The 13,957-nt window shown below is 31.1% G+C and overlaps 2 protein-coding genes and 1 long non-coding RNA gene across 4 annotated transcripts; 1 reads left to right on the top strand and 2 right to left on the bottom strand.

The window, feature by feature from the left end:
• Window positions 1-344: 344 nt before the first annotated feature.
• LOC115724745 (beta-xylosidase/alpha-L-arabinofuranosidase 2) lies at window positions 345-7,876 on the top strand. 2 transcript variants are annotated; one of them, XM_030654083.2, is made up of 7 exons: window positions 345-1,102; window positions 4,132-4,419; window positions 4,608-4,777; window positions 4,943-5,040; window positions 5,131-5,481; window positions 5,773-6,183; window positions 7,019-7,876. In XM_030654083.2, exons 1-7 carry the CDS (start codon window positions 680-682, stop codon window positions 7,594-7,596), a joined length of 2,319 nt encoding a protein of 772 aa, XP_030509943.1. In that variant the 5' UTR covers window positions 345-679; the 3' UTR covers window positions 7,597-7,876. The 2 variants fall into 2 exon arrangements, with proteins under 2 accessions (XP_030509943.1, XP_060973370.1); XM_061117387.1 differs by having other exon boundaries at window positions 367-1,102; window positions 4,608-4,781; window positions 4,947-5,040.
• Window positions 7,480-13,301, bottom strand: LOC115695736 (uncharacterized). Its single transcript, XM_030622808.2, has 4 exons — window positions 12,773-13,301; window positions 12,105-12,167; window positions 10,031-10,207; window positions 7,480-9,351 (listed from the first exon to the last, which is right to left on the bottom strand). The coding sequence occupies exons 1-4, from the start codon at window positions 13,241-13,243 to the stop codon at window positions 9,262-9,264; spliced, it is 801 nt and encodes a 266-aa protein (XP_030478668.1). The 5' UTR covers window positions 13,244-13,301; the 3' UTR covers window positions 7,480-9,261.
• Window positions 10,456-12,079, bottom strand: LOC115695737 (uncharacterized). The gene is made up of 2 exons (XR_004007541.2): window positions 11,015-12,079; window positions 10,456-10,763 (listed from the first exon to the last, which is right to left on the bottom strand). It is a non-coding gene; the product is annotated as an uncharacterized LOC115695737 (long non-coding RNA).
• Window positions 13,302-13,957: the final 656 nt, after the last annotated feature.

Raw genomic sequence — 13,957 nt, 5'->3', positions numbered from 1 at the left:
AAGATAAAAAAATAAAATAAAATCTTTTTTTAACAGACTTTTTCTCATCTCAAACAAACTAATGGTATTTTGTTACGGTGGTATCCCATATTTTGGAATGGATTTGTTAGATTTTTCAAATTATGTAAGATTCCATCCTATTCCGGCTTGGCTAAGAAGAAGCCGAGTGAAGCCGATGGAGCCATATAGTTTAAGCTCTCTCTCACGTGAGTTAAAATTTCACTGAGATAGTAAAGCCAAAAACACCACCCCCAACCAACCCAACCCAACTTGGAATTGAGAAAACCACGTACTCTTCTCTCTCTCTCACATGATAATACTAAACCATACACAATACATAGACACAAAAACAAAATACTTCAGAGAATTAAGAAAGTTTTTTCAGTCTCTTCTTACTCTTCTCTTACCTTATTATACAAAAGCCTTTATTTTTTTTCTTTCTTGTACATCTCATCACGGACTCATATTAAGGTCATTATGTACATCAAAACGCAATGCCAAAAAATACCCCTTACCTTAGATTCTTTTTTTTATTATTATTTTAAATAATATACATTTTAAATAATCCGAATTTAATGCAAACCCAAATACTCAACTTTCCTCCATCACGGGTAGCTATAAAACAACCCCATTTCTCTCATTAAAAAGATAAACCCATTTTTATTTTTCTCACAACAATATGGTCTCCTCTGTTTCAATGAGAGAAAACAGAGTACTTACTTACTACTCCGTTTTGGTGGCAGTCACTCTTGTTTTTGTGACTGTGAGCCGAGTTTCGGGTCAGAAACCGGTTTTCGCATGCGATGCCGGGTCGAACGGGTTCGGGTTTTGTGACACGTCGTTGGGGGTTGATGCTAGAGTGGCGGACTTGGTGAAGAGGCTTTCGTTGGGAGAGAAAATTGGGTTTTTGGTGAACAGTGCTGGGAATGTGAGTAGGCTTGGGATTCCCAAATACGAATGGTGGTCTGAGGCTCTCCATGGAGTGTCGTATGTTGGTCCTGGAACTAAGTTTTCCAATGTCGTTCCTGGGGCCACTAGTTTCCCTCAACCCATTTTGACTGCTGCTTCTTTCAATGCTTCTCTCTTTGAAGCCATTGGAAAGGTACGTATCCATATATTCATATATATATATATATATATATATGTATTTGTATCTGCTAAAAACTATATAAAACATTCCCTTCTTCTCACTTTATATAATATATAAATTCAACTTGCATTCTTGTTTTAAAAACAAATGTCTTTTTGTTTGTCTTTCAATTCTAAATGAGTTTAGAAAATCTTCTATTTGCGTAAAGAGATGAGAGTTTGGATTGGTATTAATTAGTAAATGTGATTTTTTTTTTCTTCATAGTTATGATTCATTTCTTACTATTTACATGTACTTTTAATCATTATTATTTTTTTTAAAAGACATGGGGAAGAGTAACTAAGGTTAGTGTATGGAGTAAAATACATATTAATTTTCTTGTACTCAATAGTTGGAATATACACGAGTGATTTATTATCTCCCACACTTTTACAGCTAAACGGAAATAAAAATGTTTTTTTCTTTTTTAAAAAAATAATTTAATATTCCATTTCTTATAGATATTTTGTTTAAAAATATTAGGATAATTGTTTAATTTTCTAAGCCGGTACTACAATCAATTTCCATAAGATTATGTCATATCTCACCATTTAAATCTTGATTTTGACATGCATGTTGGAAAAGCATAATGCAGGTTATTAATTTTCTTTTTTGTTGGAATAGTGCTGGTTATTAATTAAAAATTCATATTTTTTTCTTAATGGAATAAATGTTTTGAGGGGTCAATTAGTTATGACAAGTAATGAAAATCATATCTAGCCAAAAAATCATAGAAATAAAATAATAGTAAAAGAAGTAGTAGATGTATCATGATAGTTTGTGATTGTGGTTCCTTTTTCTGTACCATCTTTTCCCTTTTCCCTTTCATTAACATGTGAAAATGAGAGTTTTCTCCATAGAATCATACCAATAAATGATTAAAAATTAAATTATGTTTGGCCAATGGTAGTTGGTAGTACATAATTTTATTTTTCCAGCTGACAAAATTCCAAGCTAGCTTTCTTTGGACTTTTTAACATGAGAAAGAGTGTAAATTAAGTTGGATAGATTTTAATTTCTCATTGGTTTATTAGTGATGATACATTATAATTGATGTACCTAATCTCATATATTACCAAAAACCGTATACATGTGTTAAATTTGACTTTCTTTCTAACAAAAGATAAAAACCCACTTCAATTTGGTAACCAAACTCTCATACTTACAATTTGAAAATTGCCTAGGCTTAGGGGTATTTTCTTCCTAGTGTATTATTTAATAATGGGCATTGTTGAAAGTTGTCGTTTGAAGATATTTGCATAGATAACTCCAAACATAAAATTAAAGTAAAGGTCTAAATTAATAAGTCTTTGAAGAAAATGCTAAAATACTTTTAATTATGCATGGAAATTATACTTTATCCACTTTACACATGTGAAATTATTTATATGCTAAAATTGGGAATGGAAATGCAACTTGCAAATTTCTGGTCTACTTATTTATTATTTTTTTTTTCTTTTTGAATTGGCTGATCTAGGGGTGTTCATCCGATCCAATCCGCACTTTTTTGGTCAAACAACATCCAATCCGCACTAAGTGCGGATTTCATATTTTGGATCCAATCCGATCCGCATAAGAGTTTAAATCCAATCCAATCCAATCCGCAATAGTGCGGATTGGATCGGTTATTTTGGATCGGTTATTTTTTTAATAATAAATTATTTAATATTTCATAGAAAAAAAGATTATTGTTTTTTAATCTCCAATAATAATCTATTTCCATTTCTATTTATATACAAATTAAACCAATATACATAGATATCAATATATATATACTTATCTTTAGATTTACACTAAAATATACATGTATCTAATTACTAAAATAAATAAGCTAGTATATATATATTTAAACTTTATGTGTATGTATCTATGTGAATAAGAATTATTTTTCTTATATTTTTTATTACAAAATAAATAAAATGCACCAACTCAATATATTACTAAAAAAGATTAAGAAATTAGAAGTTTGTATCTTTTTTTAATTAATATATATTACATATTATAATTTTTTAAAAATATATATAATTAAGTGCGGATTTGATTGGATCGGTTACTTTTTTAGGTCAAACAACATCCAATCCGCAGAAGTGCGGATTTTAGATTTTTCAATCCAATCCAATCCGCACAAGTGCGGATATCCGCATTTTGCGGATTGGATTGGATTGGATCGTGCGGATTGGATTGGATCGGATACTTTGTGAACACCCCTAGGCTGATCTACTTATTTTACCCTAGCTACTATTTGTCACACATGTGCAACCTATATTTTTTATCATGTGAAAAAATAAAATATACTCTTTCTTTGGCCATATCAAATAAGATAAGACTCACATATATAATTGGATCCCACCAAATAGTATTTTTTCTATTTTCTTTTTTCATTTTTTGTTTCTGTTTTTTTTCCTAAGTGGGGTCACACCTTATGAGTAATAGTATGAATTTGACCAATAATATTTTCTTTTTCAATCTTTGGGGGTCCAGACCCTTAAATGGGCAAGAGATAAGTACCACTTAGGCATCAACTTGACCAATAATATTGTTCTTTTTTTTCAATGAATATTTTCTTTTGTTTTTGTTTTATAATTCTTGGAATAAGTTGGGGCCCTATGTTTAGCTACTACACTGACATGCAATGGCATAATAATAATAATGGACCATAGTTGGACCATTTATTTATTCAATTTATTATCTTTTGTGAATATTTTTTTGGTAAATTAAAAAAAAATTACAAAAATACAATTATATAAAATTATAAATATTTTTATATATATATTTTTTATAATTTTATTTAAAAAAATCGGCATTTTAATATATTTTTATATTGTACACTTATTAATTTATTATTGATTTTTTGTTATTTTTTTATTATTGTATGAATGTTATTTTCCAATTATTTTTATATAGTTTTCTTATTATTTTTATAAAAAATCTTAAAAATATAAAAAAAAATCTTTAAACGTAACTTTATGTAATTATTCTTCAATTTCTATACTATTGGACAGGTAGTTTCAAATGAAGCAAGGGCAATGTACAATGTAGGGTTAGCTGGGTTAACATTCTGGTCGCCAAATATTAACATATTTAGAGACCCTAGATGGGGAAGAGGCCAAGAGACACCTGGAGAAGACCCTCTCCTCTCTAGCAAATACGCCGCCGGATATGTTAGAGGCCTACAACAAACCGGTGGCAAAGACCCTAACCGGCTCAAGGTTGCCGCGTGTTGCAAGCATTACACTGCCTATGATTTGGACAATTGGAAAGGCATTGATCGCTACCACTTCAATGCAAAGGTAATAAAAAAGTGTATCACATTTTATGGCATTACTATTATGCATTAGTGTTGCCCAATACTACCACGAAGTAGTGTATTGTGAATAACTAACGATTTTTCATCATATTTTTTATAAAATTATTTGATTAATATTGAAATAATACTTTATTATTATTGTTTTATTTTTGTTTTTTCATTCAATTATAGGTTTCAAAGCAAGATTTGGATGACACTTTCCAACCCCCATTCAAGAGTTGTGTTATGGATGGGAATGTTGCTAGTGTCATGTGCTCTTACAACCAAGTTAATGGGAAGCCAACCTGTGCTGACCCTGACCTTCTCTCTGGTGTCATTAGAGGAGAATGGAAATTAAATGGGTACCTATCTTTTTTCCCTCTAAAACCTATTAAATTTCATGTATATTTATTTATATATGTTAATGTTATTAGATAGCTGGATACCAATTTGATTTTTGTGTTACGTTTCTATCTAACTTTTACTTTAATAAAATTATTAAATAAAACATTGGGTTGGTGGTGTAGGTACATTGTTTCTGATTGTGACTCGGTGGATGTGTTGTATACGAGCCAACACTACACTAAAACACCCGAAGAAGCTGCAGCCAAGTCTATATTAGCGGGTAATTTCTTCTTTTTAAAGTGGTATTTTTAAAAACCAGAAAGAGAAATTGGTAGATTTGAAATTTTACCATTTTGTTTGAATTGTACAGGTTTGGATTTGGACTGTGGATCTTTCTTAGGAAAACATACAGAAGCAGCAGTGAAAGGAGGAATGGTGAATGAGGCTGCGGTGGACAAGGCCATATCGAACAATTTCGCCACATTGATGAGATTGGGCTTCTTCGATGGCGATCCAAGAAAGCAACAATTCGGGAATTTAGGCCCAAAAGACGTGTGCAGTCAGGCCAACCAAGAGCTGGCCCGTGAGGCCGCAAGGCAAGGCATTGTGTTGCTTAAGAACAGTGCTGGGTCGCTTCCTCTTTCTAACACTGCTATCAAAAACTTGGCTGTTATTGGGCCCAATGCAAATGTAACCAAAACCATGATTGGAAATTACGAAGGTACACAACAATAAGATACTTAACATAATAGGATTTTCAAAATAGGGTAACAAAATGTAAAGTTACATTTGAATAAGGTTAATTAGCAATTTTTCTCTCCGAACTTTAACATGTACTAAATCATGCCACTTGAACGTTAAATCCCGTGAACTTTAACATGTACTAAATCATGGAGAATTTTTAACAGCCATCTCAAGGGGCATGATTTGGTATATGTCAAAGTTCGGGAAAAAAAATTACTAATTAGCCTTTGAATAACTATAAAGTAACTTATTTCATATATTTTGGCAGGCACACCATGCAAATATACCACTCCTTTACAAGGCTTGGCGGCCTTAGTAACAACTAGTTACCACCAAGGTTGCGCCAATGTGGGATGTGGCACTGCTCAGAACAACGAAGCTGCAAATGTAGCGGCAGTAGCTGACGCGACCGTGCTGGTGGTGGGTGCCGATCAGTCCATAGAAGCCGAGAGTCGCGACCGAGTGGACCTAAATCTTCCGGGACAGCAGCAACTCCTAATAACAACAGTAGCAAGGGCTGCCAAAGGGCCAGTTATTCTTGTTATAATGTCTGGAGGAGGTTTTGACATTTCTTTTGCCAAAAATGATGATAAGATTACTAGCATTCTTTGGGTGGGTTATCCTGGTGAGGCTGGTGGTGCTGCCATTGCTGATGTGATTTTTGGTCATTACAATCCAAGTAAGCTTATTAACAACATCATATCATTCATAAATAAATATACTAATTGTCACACCTTTTGTTCTAATTTCATTAATAATTACATCGATACATGTTATTGTAATAAACTTAAAATGTTGGCATTAACGCATCATCCATTTAATTGTTTGAAAACCTTATTCCACTAAACGGCACATCCCATTGAGGCTTGAGTTAATAAAAATTATTAATGAAATTATCAATCAATTTTTTTTTTTGGTAAATACCATTTTGAATTTTGTATTTTACAAAAATTATTAATTGGATCCTCTGTTTTGTTATATAACAAAATTGATCCTGTATTTTTAAAAATGGTATAAATAAAACTCTGAACTGATTTTTTGTCAAAATAAAATTTAATAATAATCTAATCTAAAAGTGTTAGGAATTGTCTTCAAGTTGTTATATTAAAAAAAATTACCAAAAATTAAGCTCAGTTCCTATTTTTACTATTTTGAAAAATACAAGATTTATTTTATTATTTAACAAAATAGAGAGTTCAAGTCTAAAATGATTTTTTTTTTTTTTTCGTTTCAAATTGTTTGTAAATTTTATAGAAAGAAAAATAAAAGTACTTACATTTATATTTTTCACAATATACATATACAATGTACATTTATAATTGTGAGACATAAAAATGAACATTTTGTATTATTCTTTTTTAATTTCAAAAAGAATCATTTTCAGTGAACAGAAAGTAAACTAAAGTGCGAATTCACACATGCACCATCCTCTAATAATTGGTGCTTACCTTTAAATAATTTCATACCATGAAAAGTAAAACACACATTAGTTTTTAATAATTTATTATTTTCAGGTGGAAGACTACCCATGACATGGTACCCCCAATCATACGTCGAAAAAGTCCCAATGGATAACATGAACATGCGACCCGACCCGACCACTGGCTATCCGGGTCGGACTTATCGTTTCTACACGGGTGAAACCATCTATGCTTTCGGGGATGGACTAAGCTACACCCAATTCCACCACCATTTAGTCAATGCACCAAAGCTGGTCAACATTCCTTTATCAGAGGGTCACGCGTGTCGCTCATCTAGATGCACCTCACTAGACCTCGATGATTCTTCTTACAACTGCGAAAATCTCGCCTTTGACATCAATTTAAGGGTCAAAAACATGGGAAAGAGGAGTGGGTTCCAAACGGTATTCTTGTACTCAAGCCCACCTTCCATCCATAACTCTCCTAACAAGCACTTATTGGGCTTTGAGAAGGTTTTTGTACAGGCCCAATCAGAGTCGGCAGTGAAATTCAGTGTTAATGTGTGCAAGGACTTGAGCTTGGTAGATGAAGTTGGGACTAGAAAAGTTGCTTTAGGGCATCATTTGCTTCACATTGGGGACTTGAAACACTCATTGAGTTTGAGGGTTTGAAAAAACAAAAGCAAAAATGGAAATAGGGGGTTTCAATTAGTTTGGTCCCTTGTTTTTTATTCTTCTTTTATTTGGGGGAAAACTATATATATTTATTACTCCCCTTTGGTGTCAACTTTTCTAGAGGGGAAAACAATTGAATTCAAGTTGAAAGAGCTATAAATAAGTTGAGAGAATTGTCTAGATTATCTCAATGATATTTGATGTAGCCAATTGTAATTGTTCAAAATCAAAAGATTTTGAAATTTTAATGAAGACTAGAAAAATTTATGTTTTGGCTTGTGTATCTTGTTGTAGTTTTGATGATGGTAGCTCTCTATTTATTCCAATTTATGCTGTGTAGCTAGAAAAAAAAAAGACGATTAATCAAATATTTTCTACACAATTACGAGTCAAATAGCTCTACTCTAAATTGAAATATGTTGATTCATTAATTTGTACTATTATAATATAGGGTATTGAAAATTATTAGGTATACCAAAGAGTAATACTCAAATGTGTTGCTATTTTTTTTTAGTGTAGCGTAATAGTAATTTACAATTAATTAATAGTTTGTAGCTTAAAGATCTTAAATTTAAACTCATGACCTCTTCCTTTTTTCTATTACTCCCTCACCTCTAAGCTAGCCTTAGTGAATTTCAAATGTGTTGCTATAATAATTTGAGCAATAACTCTATCACTACTAATAAAACATATTTTAATTTAATATTTATGATTTTCAAACAAAAAAATCCAATAATTATAAGAAATCATTAGCTATGGCTAATTAAGACTGCATTGTGTTGAACACTTTAATATACCTAATAAAAATATTAGACAATTAGAGAAAACACACAATTTTATTGATTATGTAGAACATAGTTATATATTATAGGGTAATTTTATACACTAAACTCTCTGATTTTTTTTTTTTTTTTGGAATACCTCCTTAAGTTTACTTTTATTTATAAATTTGAAATACCAGTTAAGTTTCACAGTTAAATGTCAACTAAATTACCATTGTGTATACCAATTTTTGAAAGTGCGGATAATAGTTTATTGAATCTTGGATCAATAGCCTATAGCTTTGGTACCAATTTTTGTGATTCGATCACCATAATTCAATAATAAACTAAATAAAAAACTCAACAATAAACTAGAGAAGATGAACAACAATTAAACAGAATTAAATGCACTAAACTTTGAGAGAAAAACTTAGCTTTATTGATTGTATTAATCTATACACAATGACTGAAAGAGAGGGAGCTTGTTGATTGAATGAACAAAACAACAACAGAGTTTATATAACTTCCTACAAAATCCTCACTAATGGGAAGAGCATGATCATAGACATATGCCTTCCTTAACAACTCTCTCTCCTCTCTTTAACATAGTAATTACAAATATGAACTCTAAAGCATTAACCCTCAAAACTGAACTAATTTATAGTCTATTTATACACTTAAAGACCTGAGTACATTGACCCTTATCTTAACATACTAAACTAACTTTTGACAACCAACTAGCTTAAAAGAAACAATTAGTGAGCTTTTAAGTTTAGAGAGTTGACCGACTAGTTTTTCAATCACATGTCATAACAGTTTCAAAATACCATCATTTAAAAAAACATAAAGAAAAAATGGAAAGAAAGCTTATTGTTTGTTGTATACATATAATAATGAATAATCACATTATGGTACATAGTTGTGAAGTGAGAACTATACTCCCAATGCTTGCCACTAGTTGTCCAAGTTGTATTGCTGTCTGCATCTTAGCCTACATTAAATACAATTATCAATTATATATTTAATAAGATTATGAATAATTTATTTAACTAATAATTTTAAATATATAAATAATGAAAAAAGAGTAATTTGCGGCGAAACTCCCTCAACTATCAATTTACTTGTAAAAAACCATCAAATCTCATATTTTGGTGGGAAAACCTTCCAAAGTACTGTTTCGTTTACATTTTTAAGGTGTCGTCTATTCAGGCTCGTTAAGTCTTAATTTTGCCCACGTGGCAATGACAGGTCACTAAAAAATTATCCTACGTGGTCATATTTTACAAAATAAAAACAAAAAATTTAAGAGTAATTTGCGGCAAAACTCCCCCAACTATCAATTTACTTGCAAAAAAATATCCAACCTTAAAGTTTTTTGGAAGGTTTTTTGCAAGTAAATTGATAGTTGAGGGAGTTTTTCCGCAAATTACTTTTAAAGTTTTATTTTTATTTTGTAAAATATGGCCACATAGGATAATTTTTTAGTGACTTGTCATTACCACGTGGGCAAAATTAAGACTTAACGAGGCTGACAGACGACACCTTAAAAATGTAAACGGAACAGTACTTTGGAGGATTTTCCCACCAAAATATGAGGTTGGATAATTTTTTACAAGTAAATTGATAGTTGGGGGGTTTTACCGCAAATTACTCATTAAAAAAATACTAACTTGTTTATATTGTTGACCGGCAACTGGTACAATTGCTTTAGATAATGCGTAATTGGTTGTCGTCTTCTGTTCTTCATCATCATTGGAGTAAGGATTATTGGAAGAAAATGCAGATGATGATGGACACGGTTTCATCAAATACGTCTTAATTTCTGATGAAGAACGCTCATATTTGGGCTATAATTTCACATGTCATACGATATCCATTTATTTCACAAAAATTAGTTAAATTTCTAATATAACACTTTTTAATAGATATTACTGGTAGTAAATAAATTTAACGATAAATATTAGGAAAAATTATGGTATAAGTCTCCAAAAATTTATAATTGATGCATATAAGTTCCTAACCTCAAAAATTAACAGTAATAGTCTACAACGTCACTGTTTATGTATCTCCGTTGGTACCAAATTTAACATCACCGTTAAATAGTAATAAAATGCCACATGTATGTTTTTTTTTAGAGAGTGATATACCACATGTTACATGTTGTTTATTGGTACAAATCATAATTTTAATTAAAAATAATTTAAAAAAAAACTAAAAAAAATATATTTTAAAATCATATAATTTATCATTTTTTTTGTTATTTTCCTCTTTGTCTTCTTCACCAAGCTACCACCCCGACCCTCACCCCACCCTCATCCCCAGCCACACCCAACCTCCGAGCTATTCGGAGATCCACTACTTCAGTCGTCATCTATTGTTGACGTCTTCTTCATCCAGCCACACCTTAACTCCAACCGCTTAAAAATATTAAATTGCATAAAAAAAATAACCAGACCAAGAAAATGCCATAAATGAGTTTTTTAAAATCAAACTCGTATCAATATATCCAATAAACCCAGATTTCAATCATTGATCCAATAAATTTTAATTCGTTAGGTATTTTAGATTGGTATGGAAAATTAAACTCTCATACCCAACAAATCCAATCATAGATCTTAACCAACACATCACAAACAAAATTAAACTATACTTACCCGAACTGAAATCTTCGTTTTCTTCTTCTACTCCATCCAATTATCTTCTTAGAAGTTTTGAACACACTAGGAGAGAGGCTAAAAGGAATTTGGGTTTCAAATGTCGATCTACTCACCTTCAGGGACTGATGCGCACCGTTGGGGACCGATTGGCTCACTTGAAATGGGCTCGGGATGACGGTGAGGTCCCAAGATCAAAGCGTGGTATGGGTATATTTTTTAGGCAAGTGTGGTCTGTGATCAACGAAGAAGATGGGTCTGTGCTCCACGATGAAGAAACAAATGGGTGGTGGTGGAAGGCGGAGAAGGAACAGAAAGCTTGCGAAAAAAAAAGGTGGTTGAGCAGATCGGGATAAGATGTTCCACGAAGAAGAAGAAGAAGAAGAATGGAAAGAAAAACAATAAAAACAAAAAACAAAATAAAAATAAAAAGAATATATTAAAGTTTTTATTATTTATTTTTTAATAATTTTTATCATTTAAATTATTTTTTAATTGAAATTATGATTTGGATCAATAAATTTTCAACATGTGGCATTATTGTAAGCACTTGATAGATTTGTTAAATTGGGTACCAATGGACATACATAAATAATGACATTGGGGACTATTACTATCAATTTTCGAGGTTTATAATTTATCTGCATCAAACATAAGTTTTTAGAGACTTATTCTATAATTTTCTCTAAATATTAATTTTAAAAATATTAAATCATTACATCTTATTTTACTTAATTAAAAGAATCAGATCAAAAAATATATTTTTGTACATTATATTAAAAATATTAAAAATATGTTTATATACATAATATTTAAGTCATTTTTTATATATTTTTTTTTTGTTGGAAGACTTTTTTTTTTCAATTTTTTTAGCCAATAGAATAACTTCAACCCATATAATGTAAAAATAATAATTTTTTCTAGTTAGATAGAAAATTAATCATAAAATGTTCAAATTTTCTTATTATTATCTATTCATAAATAATACTCATTAAAAATACATCCATATATATATGTAGATTTATACACTTACATTTTTGAAAAAAATTAAATGATGTGAAAGAATTAAATGATGTATATATACACTTACTTTTTTGGATCTCGATGAAACACTTGTTGCCTCAGAATTTATGGAAGTAACAGTAGTATTATGCTGCATATTACAGTAAAACAAGTTATACATAAGAATATTAATAAAAATGGAATAGTTTTATTATCTTTGCTAAACAAAAACAATAGATAGTTGGTACTAGCTAGTTCAATTCAAATGTTGAGTGTGTGAAAATTTGTACGCGAAGGTTGAGGAAACAATCAAATGCCCACTGTATCAAAATTCAAATGGAAAATATAGTTGGTATATATTGATGTCCCAATAGAGAACCCAGGATTATATATACAATATATAAATGTAAATATGTATTTTTTTATATAGGAAGAAGTGAAACTTATTTTATTCTACATATATAATTTTTATTTTAATTTTTTGTATACAATAAGAAAAGAAAAAAAAAGAGCATAGGATGAGCCTCTCAGCTTATCTTTCATTGGGTCTGTGCATATAGCCTTTTCTAAATTGGTGGACATCATTACTGTCCGAGTCATTAAAAAAATGGATGATTTTTGCCAATTAAATTCAATAGTGAGAATAGTTTAGGATGTATTTTTAAAAATGTAAAAAATTGAATTGGGGCACAATTTCTACCTTTTTACCTAATCTAATTAAAATAAACTAATCAATAATTAATGCATATATTGTACCTTGTTACTTAGAGCTTCCATTCTCTTTAAATTAAGCAAAACAATGGGATCCAGAAACTCCTGATGAAGATGCTCAAAATGGCGATCAGCATAACACTGAGAGCAAACACTAAAACTAGTACTACCACTTGTTTCGTCATCAAAGCATTTCAAACAAGTGAAATACAAGCCTTTCACAAATTTCTTACACTTTCCACCACAAAAGGGTCTCCCACTATGGATTATGTAAAACAAAGTTATTATATCGTCTGCAAAAAGCCCATCGTTTCCACTCTGCTTCAGCTCTTCGTAGAACTCTTCTGAGCTCATATTGCAACAACCCATGGTCTCCATGTAAGCCGAGAACTCCTTGAACTTCACGTACCCATTGTCGTTTGGGTCCATCTCCTCAAAAAACTCATCTACGACATGTCGTATGTCGTCCGTCGCACCCATATAGTAAGCCAAAGCCGTTTGACGCAAATCTTCCATCTCTCTTATTATTTTCTTTGAACTATTGTAATTTGTACACTATACTACTTTCTCTAGCTAATTATATTTATACAATTTAGCAAGTGATCGTGAGCGTACACGTGTACTTATGTAGTGTGGGTGGAGATTAATTTTCCCTTTTCTTTGTTTCGTCAAAGTCAATTACTTAACCTTATTATGTGAATATGGTGGAAGGTGGAATGGAATATATATTATTTGCATGATATTAATTAATTGATATATTGCTAACATTGTTGTGAGTGTGTGAGATGGTTTCGGTGAAGAATCGACGAAATTTAACTCTATATGTCTTCACGCGTTACTAATATTAATAAATTATAGTTAGAAAGTGAGTGAGCTGTCACGATACTTGACTTAATCAGTCTTCTCTTCCAATAAATATTTCATCAAATTAATTGAAATAATATATATGCAGGCATGCACATCCATTTATGTTAAGTAATGTTATACATAAGAACATACATGTGAAATGTATATATATAGTGATGTTAACTAATCATCAAAACTTTACTTAAAGAGACAACACAACACATCTTCCCAGACTCTTCTTCTTCTCCCTCTCAACATGCACAATATGAACAGGCTTTCTCCTTCCTCTCCACTGCGTTCACATTCTTCTCCTTCACGTTCCCACTCTGTGGAACCTTTGCCAAGCCCCAGATCTCTCGATCTAGGTGGCTCCGATCCATCTTC

This window comes from Cannabis sativa, chromosome 6 (assembly GCF_029168945.1).
Source record: "Cannabis sativa cultivar Pink pepper isolate KNU-18-1 chromosome 6, ASM2916894v1, whole genome shotgun sequence".
Taxonomy (NCBI): domain Eukaryota; kingdom Viridiplantae; phylum Streptophyta; class Magnoliopsida; order Rosales; family Cannabaceae; genus Cannabis; species Cannabis sativa.
Note: the sequence above shows the minus strand (reverse complement) of the source record. Positions and strands in the feature narration are given on the sequence as shown.